The 17,375-nt window shown below is 46.4% G+C and overlaps 1 protein-coding gene across 5 annotated transcripts in view; it reads right to left on the bottom strand.

Moving 5' to 3' along the window:
- Positions 1–3,302: 3,302 nt before the first annotated feature.
- The window catches only part of mymx (myomixer), a gene marked incomplete at its 5' end in the record, with an annotated part of 55,831 nt that continues 41,758 nt past the window's right edge, over positions 3,303–17,375 (bottom strand). For 2 of the 5 annotated variants that reach the window (XM_079511626.1, XM_079511627.1), the window contains 11 exons: positions 3,303–4,360; positions 5,057–5,209; positions 5,833–5,994; positions 6,306–6,391; positions 6,766–6,857; positions 6,952–7,038; positions 7,130–7,204; positions 7,889–8,029; positions 8,621–10,678; positions 12,293–12,412; positions 13,522–13,899. In XM_079511626.1, coding sequence (XP_079367752.1) covers positions 4,077–4,360; positions 5,057–5,209; positions 5,833–5,994; positions 6,306–6,391; positions 6,766–6,857; positions 6,952–7,038; positions 7,130–7,204; positions 7,889–8,029; positions 8,621–10,678; positions 12,293–12,412; positions 13,522–13,899 — 3,636 coding nt within the window. In that variant the 3' untranslated portion in view covers positions 3,303–4,076. The remainder of the gene's footprint in view (positions 4,361–5,056; positions 5,210–5,832; positions 5,995–6,305; positions 6,392–6,765; positions 6,858–6,951; positions 7,039–7,129; positions 7,205–7,888; positions 8,030–8,620; positions 10,679–12,292; positions 12,413–13,521; positions 13,900–17,375) is intronic. The other 3 variants (XM_079511628.1, XM_079511630.1, XM_079511629.1) reach the window with 3 other exon arrangements.

Genomic DNA, 17,375 nt, shown 5'->3' with positions numbered 1-17,375 from the left:
TTGTGCATTTCCCGTCAATCAGTCAGTCAGTCACGCCCCATATATGGTCATGCCTCGTGATATCACGTGATGTCATCAATATTAAGCCCATATGAGATTCCTGATATCAATATTGGCCAGCAACTCTACACCTCTCACCTCAAACCCTTAGATCTCCATATAGGGAGCTGACCTGTTCTGACATTCCATATGTTGATCCTTCTCCATCCATCCATCCATCCTTCCTCTTCGATGTCTCCCTTTTGACTGATAGCTGTCCATTTAAACTCTAGACGGGCCTGCCCCAAAGTTATTAGTGCATCCGTGCTGCACTAAAAACTAGAGTTCTCAACAGGCCTGAAAATTAAGGTCCGGCCCTACCTGGGCTCTCATCAAACCCTGTACACGCAAGACACTGCCCCCACTGCCACCCTTTATGATGGTTATGATGTTGGACTTTCACCTGGGAGGCCCGCGTCCGAATCCCGGGCGTTACACAAATATGTTGCTCTGTACATTTTCTGTGTGTTCTGTTGATGTTGTCTTTTTTTTAAAGTTCTTTTTATTGAATAGCACTTAATGACATTCAACAGTATAGTCAACATAGTCAACATTTTCTTTTTTTTTATTTTACATTTCTGTGCTTAAAAAAAAAAAAGTTTTATATATAGATCACCCCCCTTGCCCTCCTTAATAGCGTATTAATGCTATGAGGTTGTTGCTCCACATTGGCATAGTGCCAGTCAAATATTTGTGACTGCAACCACTTCCTTAAGTGACTATGTGTGTGGCTGGGTGGGTGGGTGCGTCTGAGCACGAAAACAGCATGGTTGTTTTTCACCACCTGTGCGCAACCTAACACACACACAAACACACACGCACATATTAACTGGGTGCGTTCCTGTGGGTCTGGACTCACCCCCCCCCCCCCCCCCCCCCCCACACGGAGTTGCACCACTTACTTCACACGGGTGTGATTTTTTTTTAAATATTCACAATTTTGTGAAAACTTTATATACAATTGACTTATATGCTCCAAGGGCTAACTGAGCTGACAGTCCTGGTCCACCTAAATGCTCCGGGGTATGCCCTAGGTAGTAGGTACCAGGGTCAACTCACATAAGTTACCCGAACCTAAAAGTCTATGTACGTGACCTGCCTCGTCTAGAGGCGACACCCATGACTACGTGAGCCATAGCCAGCTCCGCCACGTCCAGGTTATAGAATCTTGCAAAAAGTTGACGGAGATGACCAACTTGCAACTGTACACACATATGACATCCTGTATCGAAACACCCTTGAATAGTGCCCAGGATGCTGCCATACCCTGCTCTATGCAGGGTATGGCAGCATCCTGTGTCCTCAGGCCTTCAGGAGCCTGCAACCCTGTACTAGTATAAGCATTAAGATGAATTGCAGTCGTGCCTGCTACCTTGATTTAGATGCGTGGTGACAACACCTACAGACGAACGATACGGACTACCAAAAGTCTGCTTGTGGTGTTTTTAATCGGATAGGTCCAGAGATCATGTGTACCAATTTCTGTGATATTTGGACAAAATCTGTAGGAGGAGGAGCAACAAGTGTGTTTTGGACAAAATTCAAAATGGTGGAAAATCTATCCTGACGGAAATTGAACCAAGAGTTACGAGCCAAAACGTGAAGTGGGCTGTTATAGCGCCACCATGAGGCCGACCGATATAATTATAAGTTAATTCATTTTAGTAATTATTATGAACCTATTCAAGACGAGAAAAAGACGAGATGAGACGAGAGAAAAAAAGCGAGACGAGCTGTTTTTGGGGGGAAATGGGTGAGTGGCTTTTTTCAGCCAATTTCATTGGGAAAAAATGCTGTCTGTATTACACTTATTACACTATTACATTATTATACTTATTACACTATTACACTAATATACTTATTACACTATTACATTTATTACACTTGCACTTATTGGATTGAGGGAACATGGGGTTGAGGGAACATAGGGTCTGTTTTGGAATGGGGGGACATAGGGCTGAGGGAACATAGGGCTGAGGGAACATAGGCATGACCCCATCGATACACATCTAGGCATAGAGAGAGTTGGCGTAACAGCCTCTATACTTTTTAGTTATTAACGTACCTGCCTGAATCTTGTGGAGTTGGCACTAGACAGACGCCTCATGACATGTGTGTGTGAGTTATGGTGATCTGACTTGATGTATTATTGGTATTATGTATTATTGGTCTCAGTTTACTATATATGAAATCGTGCATTTCCCGTCAGTCACGCCAAGTTCGCCAACTGTATGGTGTGTTTATTTAGCATTGTTTAATACAATCGGATCAATCAAACGTTTCTGTTTGGATCGGCTGTGGTTGGTGGTTGGTGTTGCAACTCTATTCAACAAATTGCGGCTAACAATATCCCTTCAAGGGTTCTTCCTGAGCTCAGGCTTTCCATTCTGTAGGGACAGTGGGACTAGTCTGGGACACACACGATTTAGACAGAGACATGATCAAAATCTCCATATGCCATTAAACAAGTAATTTGGCATGCTGTCATCTTTTCATTTCAGTGAGATACTTTACAATACAAGGATTTATAAGGGTTTGTAATTGTATTGAATTTCACCATAGTGTTAAAGTGCCCTCCTGTGGTTACAGTTGGTACTGTTCCTCCACATCCTTTGCTGCTGACAGAGCCCATCCAGACCCATGTGGTCTGATAGCATGAAGCATATTGACTGGTCCTGTTGAGGACAACAAGGTCACCCCAATGTCACCATGTCCACCAGTCATATTCATGGATTCCTGCTGCATTCATAATAATGGACATTATACAAAAGCTTCTGACCATATGACCACAATTCAGTTATACATTTTATGATATACAGGTAATACAGGTATACAATCATCACCTCATGACTTTCTCATCAACATAGACTACAGTATACCTGTTCCCCTTAATGGAAACCACAACTATTAAAGTTGACAAACAAGCTGGTAGATTCCTGTGGAAGATGGAAGCCCTGTCTGTACTGATGAGACCCAATTATTGAAATCCTAAACATGGAATATACTTGCCACATGTAATGCCGGTCTCAGGACTGCCACCAGTATACAGTCGATAACTTACCAGTCTCCAGGTTAAGGTTTTTTATAGCTAACCACTAACCACTTTAACAATGTCATCCCAATATGTCATTATAGGCACAAAAACAAAATGCTGATCCACAAGCTCACAACATGCTGTTATGTGTACATTCTATTATCTTATCAAAAACAAATTAATACATGAAACACTCCAGAATAATACGTACACAGATATTAGGTGCCAATTTCAATTGTTTAATTATGAATATGACCATCCTTTTCTAAAAGTAGCAATAAAGGATTGTGTCAACATTACAACAATAAGCACAAGCAGTGTCAAACTGCTGATTATGTTAGAGTGAGAATATCTTCATAAGTGAATTGGAGAAACTTGCACATTAAATGAAATTAGTATTATCCTGTATGGTCAATTCCTGGTCGTACTATCAACTATGAGGTTATTCTTCCAACTGAGTGTCTACTTTGGGTAGATTTGGGTATGTTCATAACTGTTTATCAAACAATTAGGCAATTTAATAAGAATACAACCTTCAAAATACTTTACAGCCGATGAATTGTGATATTGTTGGGCAAATCTACAGCCACAGTGCACACGCAGAATTTATTCCTTATTACACTCAAGAGATCTATCAAGATAATCATGTGAACAGACTTGTGTAAATTATTTGAAAGTAACGATGACTTGAAAAAGTGTTATTTCCCTTGAATTCTTAAAACACATAACACAACACAACAACACCTGACGCAAAAATAAAACCATGGTAACTCTGCCAAACATAAATATAAAAGTCTATATAGTAAAAAAAAAAGAAGAAATTGTGCACTGCACATTACAAAATATATGATCTGCAAAACCGTGATTCCTGGTTGATACGCGGGTTGATCAACATTAGACCCACAAGCTCACAGCGCGTTGCGAGCTCGTAGATCTGATATTTTCAACGCGCAACACCGCACGCAAGTATACATCAGGCCTTTTTATAGAGCTCATCCAGGGCTCAGAGGTGTCCGTCTTTTTTCCCGAAGAATTTCTTGAAGACGGACTTGTTGCGAGGCCGCGGCAGGCTGGCGTAGCTCCTCAGAGCGCCACAGTCCTGCTGGACCTGGACGGCAGTCTGTGGCCACCCCACGGTGGCCTGCAGGGGGTGCTCAGCGCCGGTGGACGGACTGTCTGATGACTTGTCTCCTATAACCAGAGTCACAGAGTAGCTGGAGCCCACTTCCTGCCCTCTGCCTCCAGGGGGCGCCTGCAGCGCTGCTGGCCTGATCCGCTGGTACGTTGCTGTTGGAATAAAATATTAAAGGTGTTGGTCATGGTCTGGGACCACTTAACCACCGCTTAAGCCTGATTTATACTTTGTTGTATTATAGCAGCATGTAGGTCCGCTATTTTTGCTTTTCCCAGTGATATAATCAAAACGGCACGGTTTGTGTGCGTGCGCATGTGTTCGGGTTCCGACAGCAGACCAGTTGTCCAACTGCCTCCAACGTAGACTTTGCAGGGGACAGGCTTTGGTTACTTTGACCCCTTTCAATTTGCATAGAAATTGTACCCCTTGCATACGGTGGTTTGGAAATAAAATAATATACAGTACATGATTAATATATGGATTACACTCAAAGCTGATGGGCACAGCTGGGAGAAGAGGTTACAGATTCGGGCGTCTTTCAGGTATGAAGGAAGCAAACGCCCGAGGGGTGCTTTAGTCTTTTTGACATTTTTACCTCTACTTTAATTTCATAATGAACCTTCATAATAATCCTTGAAGGATGCTCTGATCGAGCTGAAAGCTTGCCCAAATTAATTTGTGGCATCATATGTCTTAGATACAGTTAATTGACGACTGACGTCCAAAGATCCCCATGGGAGCCATGCTGTTCCAATGTGTTTTTTCGCCTATTATAATGACGTATCCAGAAATAGGGACTTCTGGTTGAACAGCTAGTGGCCAAGCAGCAGTGGTGGTTGAAAATGTACCTGAGGTGAATGAGTGGGACCGACGCTTGTTGCTGAGCCAGTCCTCCTGACTGCTGTACGCAGGGGAGGGAGCAGGGGAAGAAGTGCTGGTGTCTCTGGTGCCCTTGGAAAGTCGCTGAGTCGTAGTCTGCTTCAGGCTACCGAAGTCATCATCTAGAGGGCAACAAAAACACAGTGAGCAAGGCAGGAGCATTGAAGGAAACGAGAGAGGTTTGGGAAACAGAAGGTCACCAGTGGCCGGTTAGCCGCTACCTAGAGTTCTCAAATTGTATCTTGTTCTCAAAATGTATGCTAATTTAAAGGGCCGGGCCGTTTTCTTAAAATAACAAAAGTAATAATTCTGTTCTGTCTGTCTGTTCTGTGTATTTATCTATTATGAAGATGGTGCTGACTGGCGTTTCATATTTTATTCTGTGATAGAGTTCTCAAATTCTATCTAAATCCCACCTTACCCGACGCTTTAGGCCGGGCTTTTTAAGCAGTTTAGGGCCGGTCCTAAAATGTATGCCAATTAGTCGTGCCGGGCCTCGGGCCAGACCAGTTAGGGCCCAGTTAGGGCCGGGTTAATGTTCAGGCCCGTTGAGAACTCTAGTGCTGCCGCCCTATAGTGACCAACCTCCTAATAGCTAATTGAGGACACATTTCATATTATTATGTGCAAATGTATAGAAATGAACTGGGTCATAAAGCAGAGGCATGGGTTTTCCACCCACCCCTCCAGCAAATTGTTTACTGTAACTGTTAGATTGAAAGGCAAAATGAACAGGGATACTTACAGTTCTTACCACAGGGACTTGTGTATGAAGATGAGATATTATGTAATGTGTGACTGTGATCTCTGGTGAGGACAACGATCTCTTTAGCTTGGCCAGTGCTTGTGGCTTTGCACCTCGGGAACGTTGACGTGAAGACACTTGAAGGGACCGCTTCACTGAAACCTGTTGAGGGTTATCAAATGAATCAATTACTTTTGCATACAGATGATTATTCCCCTAGATAGACAAATCCATAGACAAAAAAACGTTTTCTCTTCTTATCAACTAGTCATCTCGTACCAACGAGGTCAACTCGTGGATTTACTAGTCGATTAGTTGAATAGTCGACTAGTTGCTTAAAGCCCTAGGCCAGGTGTAGCTAATCAGTTAACAGTACAGCCTACATCTCAGTAATGGCCACACCCAAGGCACCCCTCTGTGGATTCGTCTATATACAGTACACTACAGTGTATTGAAGAATTGATGTTATATACCAGCATTTGCTTGTAACTTCAACATCCATTTCTTCATCATGAAGCGTGAGCAGGCGTTGAGCAGGTATTCTGAACCGTCACGCAACCTGAAGGGCAGAAACAAGGAATTCACAAGAAATTCAGGTACAGGCTGTACACAAGGAATTCAGGTACAGCGCAGCAGTCTGGTGCTTTTCAAACGTGTCTGGGATGCCAAGGATGCCCAAATAGCCAGAACCTCTTCTGTATCTGATTCCGTTGACTTTATTCATTAAAAGGTGCTTTGCATGGTTAGTTCTGCCATAAAATGATGTGTATGAATGTGTGCGTGAATGGGTGAATGTAATGCATGTCATGCACAATCTATGTAAAGTGCCTTGGATTTATTTATATAAATGCACCATTTACCTTATATTTGACACATTTATTTGTATTATATTGTATTGTACAGTATAGCGTTTATGGTTGTTTGTGTTCTCACCGCAAACTGAAGCAGTTGGGTTTTTTGGTGTACTCTGGGACTGGTGCGCACTCGGCTCCGATGAGGTTTAGCGGCAGGCCACATACCGAACTCTGTGGGTTCACGACACAAATGGACCGTTATTGAGTATTGACCGTTTTTACCCAATTTCAGCATTCGTCAGAATCCCTTTCCGTTCCCACCTACCCTTAATGTGTCCTTTCTATCCTGGTAAAAGCACAGGGTGTGTCTGTATAGGACGGCATGGTAGGAATTCCAGGCGCGGGATTGTGCCTGGGGAAAATCAGATCAATGCTGTAAAACTCTCACTGTTCTGACTACTGGCTGCTCATAAACATTGAAAAGCAGCTATAGGCCTTCTCACTTTCTTTCCTCCAAGCTGTAACTTCTGTTTCCTCTCAAGGGTTCCCTCCATAGACTGGAGCTCGGGCTTTCCATTCTGTAGGGACACACACGATTTGGACAGAGAAATCTCCGTATTACATTAAACAAGCAATTTGCCAGGCTTTCATCTTCAATTTTATTTCAGTGAGGTCTGAGTACATGTAATTAGTTAGAGAAAATTTGCGAAATGTGTGGCAAATCTGCTAAAAAATGCTTACCACTAGCTTCACAAATGTGTTCACAAAGGAAAGGTGTCTACTATAACATATACATTTGTTCCAAACCAACTCCCCTGGGAAACTTTGTGACAGCTGCTGAAAGTTAGGGTACCATTAACAACCAATATAATCCAAATCCAAATAAATCATTATGCTTTAAGTAGCATGTGACATGTCAAACTAGGGGGTTTTCATGATGCTGAATCAATTCCAAGTATTAGTTTTGCACGAAAATACTCCTTGGGCTAAATTCGGCCGCTACTTAAAGTATAATGACATTTTGATTTATTTTTTTGCCTTATATTGGTTGATAATAGTACCACAACTTTCAGCAGCTGTCACAAAGTTTCCCAAGGGAGTTGGGTTGGAACAAATTTATATGTGATTGTAGACACCTTTATGAACACATATGTGAAGAAAGCTAGTGGTAAGCATTTGTTTTTTGCAGATTTTGCCACACACACACATTTCACTAATTTTCCCTAATTATAATGCATGGATCTTATTCTGTGGAATCTCACCATACTGTTACATCGCCCCCCTGTGGCCATCAGTTGGTACTGTTCCTCCACATCCTCCAGGCTCTGTGAGGCCATCCTTTTCTGCTGACAGAGCCCATCCAGACCCATGTGGTCTGATAGCATGAAGCTCATTGACTGGTCCTGTTGAGGACAACAAGGTCATCCCAATGTCACCATGTCCACCAGTCATATTCATGGATTCCTGCTGCATTCATAATAATGGACAGTATAGACAAAAGCCTCTGACCCCAAATTCAGTCTAGATTAGAATATCACTGCAATTTCGGTTACAATGTACTCCCAGTGGTGGAAAGTAACTAAGTCCATTTACTTAAGTACTGTACTTAAGTACCATTTTGTGGTATTTTTTACTTCCAGTTTTCAGTACTTTTACTTCTACTCCACTACATCTCAGAGGCAAATATTGTACTTTTACTCCATCTGCTATTTTCAAAATAATTGTCATACATTTGAAAATAATGCATAAAGAGTACTTTTACTTTTGGTACTTTTAGTACATTTTGATGCCAATACTTTTGTACTTTTTTAAATTGTAACAGCGTATTTCTACATTGCACTATAGCCTATTGATACTTTTACTTAAGTAAAAAATCGGAGTACTTTTTCTACCACTGTGTACTTCATGATATACTTACTATAAAAATGTCTCATGACAAGTGAGGTGGAATAAAATATGGTGCGACGACAGAGTGTATCAAACGTAAACCTCACCTTCCAACAGCCTGTAGGCTTCTCCACCTCCACCCCCACCTCCTTTGCCTCCTCCTCCTCCTCCTCTTCCTCCTCCTCTCTATATTGGTAAATGTATCTTTCATTATCTTCGATATTTGGCAGCTTCACGGGGTCAGACGCCGTCTCGTTCACGACAGAGGAAGAAGAAGCCTTGCAGGGTTGGTCGGCGCTGTTGGGAAAGGCTGCCCAGGACCTCCTGTCTCCCTTGGCCAGAAGAAGAGGGCGCCTTTGGTCTTTTGGACTCTGCTCTTCGTCATGAGCCAGCAGGTTCTGGACGGAGGACGGCAGCTTAAACTGGGCTACCAGCAGGTTGGGTGCCGAGGCCGTGATCAGGTTCCGGTAGAGCACCGTTTGGGCCCTGGGCGACGCCCCCGGGGAGCCGGAGGAGGAGGGGGTGGCGGCGTCGTTGGGCTGCTCTGGTCGCGTCGCAACCTCCTCCGGGTGGGGCTGATACATGATGTCCGAGCAGATGCTCTGCCTGTAGCTGTTGGTGCGGTTCCAGATGTCCTCCAGCTCTTCCTCCACCTCCTCAAACTGCTGGTGGTCTGGGTGGATGGGCTCCGCTTCCGCCGCCGCCTCTGCTGAATCTGGAGATCGGGCGAACGACGGTGGCACACTGTTCGTCCTCGCCTTCGAGCGCTCCGCTACTATCCCCCCTACTTCCAGGGACACGAGCCTCCCGACCACTGCCCTGGGTTGGGGGTTGTCCACGCACGGAGCCTCGGTGCACAGCTTGAAGCTGCCAGAGCTGGACACCCCGGAGTCCACGGAGTCCTCTCGAACGCTGATGCTCATTGTCGACTTGAGGTTCACCACCATGTGAGAGGCCTGTTGGCTCGGACCCTGTGAGAGCTGAAGGCCGGTGCTCTCCTCGTGTGCACTCTGTAGTCCAACGCTCTGGTGATACTGGTGTCCGTTTAGGTCTTTAACGAGCGTGTGTACACTGAGGCAGTCGTGATGATGTGCGCTCTTAGTGCAACAGCGGGTTCGGGCCACATGTAGAGGGCTGCCTCCACATGCTCGGGACGGTCGACCGCTCTGTTCCCTCCCATCGTACCCTGCACGACAGTCCCACTCATGATCTCTTTCCACGTGCAAACTGACGATGCCGGAGCAGCTGAGCTCGGATAGGTTGTCGCCAGGTACGGCCTGATCCTCGTCCTCCTCTAGGGAAGGAGGAGGTGTCGGTGAGCGGAGCCCTGTGTCCACACGAGGCAGATCTTTCACAACAACCACCCGGGCGTGTGATTCGGGAAGGCTTTTCGCCACGTCGACACTGACCGCTGCTGGGCTGCTCCGCGTGTTGGGAGCAGGCGGACGGGTCCGTTTGAACGAACTCAATACCGATTGTCTCTGATGAGTGACGCCGCCTTTCTTGGCCTCCGGGTGAGCTATAGTGATGATGTCCTGGATGCTGGGGATTAGACTCACGTCCTTGGGCAGGTCGAAGCTCAGAACAGAGCCCAAAGAGAGGAGTCTGCAGTGGCTCCTTACCTGGCCCGTGGAGGGCACGACGGCCGGGCCCTCAGACACCGCGTACGGGGTGATGCTGTCCTCTCCCGAGCACTCCACATCAATGTCCTTCAGTAGTGGATTCTTCATATAAGCCGTGAGTTCTACTCCGCCCCCAGCATCCGCACTCGCCTCCGCGGCGTTCTTCTTTCTGCTCCTGCCCTCCTTGAGTGGCCACGTTCGTGTGTCATACACGATCGGCTCGCAGGCGCAGTGTCGCGCCGCCACGTCGCCGCCGCACTCCTCCACTCTTTTCCACTTGCGCTTCTTGCCCATTCTCTTCAGGCTGCTGAAGATGCAACTGCTGCCGCTCCGCGGCAGGGAGTGGGAGGCCACGGCGGTGGCGGGCGCAGCCTGGGACGCGTTTGGCGGCGAGGAAGGCGGCGAAGGGGAGAACCGGGACAGAGATGAGGAGGCCGAGGCTGAGGAAGCGGGGCGGGCGGTCTGGCGGGGAAGCGTGATACTCTCATATACAGGGGTCAGAGCCATGTTGTTGTTATCCGTGACGTGCAAATAGGTACTTACCTATAGAAAGGAGAGGAAAGAGGCATTAGTCGACGTGTGTGGGTGTGACATCTTATTTCAATTGAACGGCGAGAGCTTTATTGCAGATGCTTAAGCCCAGAGAGACTGCAGGCCCCAAGCCCCTGCAGGCCTCAGTAAAAACAAAGGCTTCTTGGTTTTCCTTTCACATGTGCTACAGATGAATAATGACACAAGATCAGAAATGACTACGACAATCGGCTACCTTCCAGTGACACACATGACACATCAGCTCTCGGTTCCTACACAAGCAAATCACACACCTAGCACACAATGTACAGGCTTTTCTTGGAAAAAAAATTAAAGAATGACAGTCAGCAGTCAGTGAATGTACTAAAGAACACAAAAGACGAAAGCAATTAGAGGAATAGACACGGTTGCAATAGTAGTCTTTCTCTTGCAGGACTTAATCAGAATCATATGTGGTTGAACATGCCGTCATATGCAGCTGTAATGGCTTGACCTTTCAACTCTGTGACTAATCTCATGTTGCCGTGGCAGCCCCAGACTATAAATCATAGCATGCAGTCTGGGGGCCTGTCTTGAAAGTTCAGCAACAGTTCTCTGTCTAATGACCGAGGCTGTGTTACCATGATCCAGGCCCCCGGCCTGCTGTGAGACATTTTTGGAGCGCAACTTTCACGGGAAGTGAGCGTTGAGGTCACATCATGGAGAGACAAACAACAGCCGCCTTACATCAGGCCCCGCAGCAAAATGACACAAGAAGAGAGAGCTTCTGTCCATGTTCACAGCAGGCAGACTGTGCCTATATGTCGTCACTACCTTTCAATTTGAAACGCTTCTGTCTCCTCTTAACCACTCAAGCCCTATATATACTTCATGGTACAATAGCAAGAAGAGCCAATCTATGAGCTCATAATGTGTTGCATTGTACATCAGCTATTTTTTTTCAAACTTTCAAAAAGTGAAATCATAACGTTTTTTTAAATGTTTGAAACTTGCCCACTCAGTAGTGATTCCAGGTTGAATGTGGCCTATAGGTTGAGGTCAAGGTGCAATGTTGGTGTGGAAAGTAATGTTTTCCCATTGAGTCTTTAAGGGAAAATGAATCTAAGTACGTTTACATGAAGACAATGTTGAAAGTACAATAATAATAATAACTCAAGAAATGTCATTTCTTGAGTTAGCCTTCAGAATAACTCTTAACAAGTCCAAAATATACAAATATACATGTTCAGTGCCATTACCTCTCTTTTGAAGGGGAGTTTTATTAGCTTTTAGCCTTTTACTGGGTTGTTAAGCCTTATGTAATTCCCCCTGTGTGGTGCCAGCCTTGGGTTGTATGGCAGATTATGCCAAACCAATTTAAAATAAGTGATTTTGAACCACTCTCAACTTGAAGAAATTAACATATCAACACAAAGGTTTGATATGATTTTGAATGTAAATGCTAAAGGTAACTCTCTCACGGAGACCATGGATCTAGCCAGTGGCAGGAGTTAGTAAAGCATGCCCCCACCACCCCACCCCACCCCACACTGTAAGAAAAAACTTCAACACCCAGCATGCAACTCATCACTCTATACTCATAGAGATGCAGCATGCAGCACTATAACTCACGCCACACAACGTTACCTCGTCTGTACTCTGCCGATAAATCTTTCTCTTTCGCTTTAAACTACCCAAAGTATTTTCCAAAAGCCCCTGGCAGCGCCTCCAAAAGCTTTTACAGGCAGAAGATTGAGACACAGTGGGCTATGGGAAGAAAATGGGAAAGAGGCAGAAATGAAGAGCCAAGACAGTGGGAAATGCACGAGGCTAGCAAAGAGAGAGGCTTATAGTCACTGCGGAAAAGGAGCAATTATAAAAATAAGTTATTCTGTTTGCCATTCCATCAGGAACAACAAGCGAAGATGGATAGATGTCACTTTCAGTCCTGAGGTGAGAAGTGAGAGTGTTGTCCAGTTGTCCACAGCATTAGCCAATTTAACCACCCTATACTTCATCATACATAATTGTTGCTGTCAGGAGGAAATCTCATAACTCCATTTTTGATTTTTCTTTTTTGCATAAATCAGTGCTATTGAACACCATAGAGTATATATATAATAGAGACTGAACTGGCGCGAAGCTCCGCACCCCCAGCTATTCATGTCAGTGGAAGTTGCTCAGTGGCGTTTTGAAGCACCCGGAAGACTGCCGGAAGTCCCTCCCCGGACCTCAACTTTGAGGTCCTGAGTGACGTAGGGCAACCGAGCGCTCAACGTTAAAGCCCAGCTGCACGGGGTTTCCCGGTCATGAATCCACGGGTCCGCCTGTAGTCCCTCCTCCTACCACTAGGACCCAGAGCTTCAACGTTGGAAAGTCTGCCTGCCTCCTTGTTGAACACCCTTTACGTCTGTGTGTTTCGAAAATATTTAACCAATGGAAAGTAGTAAAAAGTGCTTTGGACAAAACCTCCAACTCCATTGGACCCTCAACATGTCTGCTAAAGCAACTAACTCCACCACCTATCCCCCTCTCATGAAAGTAATTGACAATATATAAAGTTACAACACCAACTTTGATGAGGCTGTATTGCTTTGTCTTGAAAATATAAGGTTTTCTTTATTTCCTGAAAAATGTATATTTTTCATTTTCCTGAAAAATTAACATTTTGGAGTCATGAGGTTTCCTCTCGACAGCAGAGATATATTGGCCATAGTGTATATAGCAAATCTTCAAGCTCACGCATCGTGACATCAGATTGCATGCTTGTAGAGCTGCTATTTTCACTTATTTTGGGAAACATTAAATTAAACACACAAAGTTAAAAGCCCAAAATAGTCCAGAGTGCATAAAAGGTAACGATATGCATCCCTCACCCTGTGGACAGGTTCAGAGCTCTCCTCGGCTGCCTCCTCCATCATGGGAGGAGACTCTAACACCTCCACGCGGCTGTCCCCAGAGTGTCCGAAGCTGAGGATGAGGTTGACCGTGCCCCCCAACGCAGGGGCACTGGGGTCTTTGAGGACCAGCACGGGGGGCTTATAGGGTGACTCTGAAGAGGTGGTGGCGTCACCTCCCCGCGGGCCGATGCTGTTCATGACCTCATAGCCGGTGTCCGCTGGCTCGTCACCCTGCTGCTCGGCGAGCGTGGCGGGTGATGGCCGGCCGTCCGCTGGCGCGCTTTGTGCGTCTATGCAGGCACTCGGTACAAGGGACTGGTGGGTTCGGCAGGACTCTGGGTCAGGAGTTGAACTCTGCAGTAAAGAAGGAGAGAAGGGAGAGGTTTTTGAGTGGTGCAACCACTCCAAGGAACAGCAATGTCTGTGTTAAACTGTTAACCTATGTGTGTGTTAACCTATGTGTGTGACTATGAGTAGCAGTAGGGGCAAAAGTGGCGCTGTTGCACCACTCAGTTCACACGGGTGTGATTTTTATTATGACAATGAACAGAAAGATCAACAAAATACCAACAACAACAACACTATCACAAATACTTAGGTTAAGTTTGCCAAATTTGTGACCAATCTTCAAAATAAATGCTTACCAATAGCTTTCTTCACAAACATGTTCATAAAGATGTCTACTGGTTCCAACCCACTTTGTGACAGATGCTGAAAGTTGGGGTACCATTAACAACCTATATGCAGTAAAATATTAACACATTTTCATTCTGCTGAAAGTTGGGGTACCATGCATAACCTATATGCAGGCAAACTTTACAACATTTAATCATCACAAATGTGACGAGTCGTCATTTTTAGGAGTGTTTTTTGTGCAAAACAAATTATTGCAATGGATTCAGAATCATGAAAAAAATCTATGTTTTGACCCGTCACATGCTACTTAAAGCAGAATGAAAATGTGTTAATATTTTACTGCATATAGGTTGTTAACGGTACCCCAACTTTCAGCAGCTGTCACAAAGTTTCCCAAGGGAGTTTGGGTTGGAACAAATTGAGAGTAGACACCTTTTATGAACACCGCTTTGTGAAGAAAGCTATAGGATTTATTTTGCAGATTGGTCACACATTTGACTAACTTTCCCTAACTAAAAGACAAATAGCTGAAAACGAGGCTGTATAAACAAAAACAAAACAAGCCTTCGTGCTGCTGTGACTTTCCGGTGTCAAATTTAAAAGTTAACAGTTTCAAAAAAGTCCCTGCAATTCCCGAACGTTTGAACGAAGCACATACCTGTGATACAAAGTGAAATGTAATATTTTGTTCTGTAGACTAATGCATGTCAAACTGGGGTACGTCCTTGAAATGAAACGGGTTGAGAATCACTGCTAGAGCCGTAAAAATCTTCTCTTATGAGGGGTCTTTTCAAATGGGGGTCTGTGGGGCTAATTAGTGTCAATTTGGGGGTCCTTGGCATGAAAAGGTTTGGGAACCACTGGTCTACTATACCTGCGTGTGTTGTGGCGTGCCGACCGTGGCCTCTGAGTAGATGTATACCTGTGTGTGTTGTGGCGTGCCGACCGTGGCCTCTGAGTAGATGTATACCTGTGTGTGTTGTGGCGTGCCGACCGTGGCCTCTGAGTAGATGTATACCTGAGTGTGTTGTGGCGTGCCGACCGTGGCCTCTGAGTAGATGTATACCTGTGTGTGTTGTGGCGTGCCGACCGTGGCCTCTGAGTAGATGTATACCTGTGTGTGTTGTGGCGTGCCGACCGTGGCCTCTGAGTAGATGTATACCTGTGTGTGTTGTGGCGTGCCGACCGTGGCCTCTGAGTAGATGTATACCTGTGTGTGTTGTGGCGTGCCGACCGTGGCCTCTGAGTAGATGTATACCTGAGTGTGTTGTGGCGTGCCGACCGTGGCCTCTGAGTAGATGTATACCTGTGTGTGTTGTGGCGTGCCGACCGTGGCCTCTGAGTAGATGTATACCTGTGTGTGTTGTGGCGTGCCGACCGTGGCCTCTGAGTAGATGTATACCTGAGTGTGTTGTGGCGTGCCGACCGTGGCCTCTGAGTAGATGTATACCTGTGTGTGTTGTGGCGTGCCGACCGTGGCCTCTGAGTAGATGTATACCTGCTGTGTGTGTTGTGGCGTGCCGACCGTGGCCTCTGAGTAGATGTATACCTGCTGTGTGTGTTGTGGCGTGCCGACCGTGGCCTCTGAGTAGATGTATACCTGAGTGTGTTGTGGCGTGCCGACCGTGGCCTCTGAGTAGATGTATACCTGTGTGTGTTGTGGCGTGCACTGCAGACCGTGGCCTCTGAGTAGATGTATACCTGCTGTGTGTTGTGGCGTGCCGACCGTGGCCTCTGAGTAGATGTATACCTGTGTGTGTTGTGGCGTGCCGACCGTGGCCTCTGAGTAGATGTATACCTGAGTGTGTTGTGGCGTGCCGACCGTGGCCTCTGAGTAGATGTATACCTGTGTGTGTTGTGGCGTGCCGACCGTGGCCTCTGAGTAGATGTATACCTGCTGTGTGTGTTGTGGCGTGCCGACCGTGGCCTCTGAGTAGATGTATACCTGCTGTGTGTGTTGTGGCGTGCCGACCGTGGCCTCTGAGTAGATGTATACCTGAGTGTGTTGTGGCGTGCCGACCGTGGCCTCTGAGTAGATGTATACCTGTGTGTGTTGTGGCGTGCCGACCGTGGCCTCTGAGTAGATGTATACCTGCGTGTGTTGTGGCGTGCCGACCGTGGCCTCTTAGTAGATATATACCTGCTGTGTGTGTTGTGGCGTGCCGACCGTGGCCTCTGAGTAGATGTATACCTGTGTGTGTTGTGGCATGCCGACCGTGGCCTCTGAGTAGATGTATACCTGTGTGTGTTGTGGCGTGCCGACCGTGGCCTCTGAGTAGATGTATACCTGTGTGTGTTGTGGCGTGCCGACCGTGGCCTCTGAGTAGATGTATACCTGTGTGTGTTGTGGCATGCCGACCGTGGCCTCTGAGTAGATGTATACCTGTGTGTGTTGTGGCGTGCCGACCGTGGCCTCTGAGTAGATGTATACCTGTGTGTGTTGTGGCGTGCCGACCGTGGCCTCTGAGTAGATGTATACCTGTGTGTGTTGTGGCATGCCGACCGTGGCCTCTGAGTAGATGTATACCTGTGTGTGTTGTGGCATGCCGACCGTGGCCTCTGAGTAGATGTATACCTGTGTGTGTTGTGGCATGCCGACCGTGGCCTCTGAGTAGATGTATACCTGTGTGTGTTGTGGCGTGCCGACCGTGGCCTCAGAGTAGATATATACCTGTGTGTGTTGTGGCGTGCCGACCGTGGCCTCTGAGTAGATGTATACCTGTGTGTGTTGTGGCGTGCCGACCGTGGCCTCTGAGTAGATATATACCTGTGTGTGTTGTGGCATGCCGACCGTGGCCTCTGAGTAGATGTATACCTGTGTGTGTTGTGGCGTGCCGACCGTGGCCTCTGAGTAGATATATACCTGTGTGTGTTGTGGCGTGCACTGCAGACCGTGGCCTCTGAGTAGATATATACCTGCGTGTGTTGTGGCGTGCCGACCGTGGCCTCTGAGTAGATATATACCTGTGTGTGTTGTGGCATGCACTGCAGACCGTGGCCTCTGAGTAGATGTATACCTGTGTGTGTTGTGGCGTGCCGACCGTGGCCTCTGAGTAGATGTATACCTGTGTGTGTTGTGGCTTGCCGACCGTGGCCTCTGAGTAGATGTATACCTGTGTGTGTTGTGGCGTGCCGACCGTGGCCTCTGAGTAGATGTATACCTGTGTGTGTTGTGGCGTGCCGACCGTGGCCTC

The sequence above is a fragment of the Electrona antarctica genome (assembly GCF_951216825.1).
Source record: "Electrona antarctica genome assembly, chromosome: 10".
NCBI classification, from domain to species: Eukaryota; Metazoa; Chordata; class Actinopteri; order Myctophiformes; family Myctophidae; genus Electrona; species Electrona antarctica.
The sequence above is the reverse complement of the archived record's forward strand: the minus strand, read 5'-3'. Positions and strand labels throughout refer to the sequence as shown.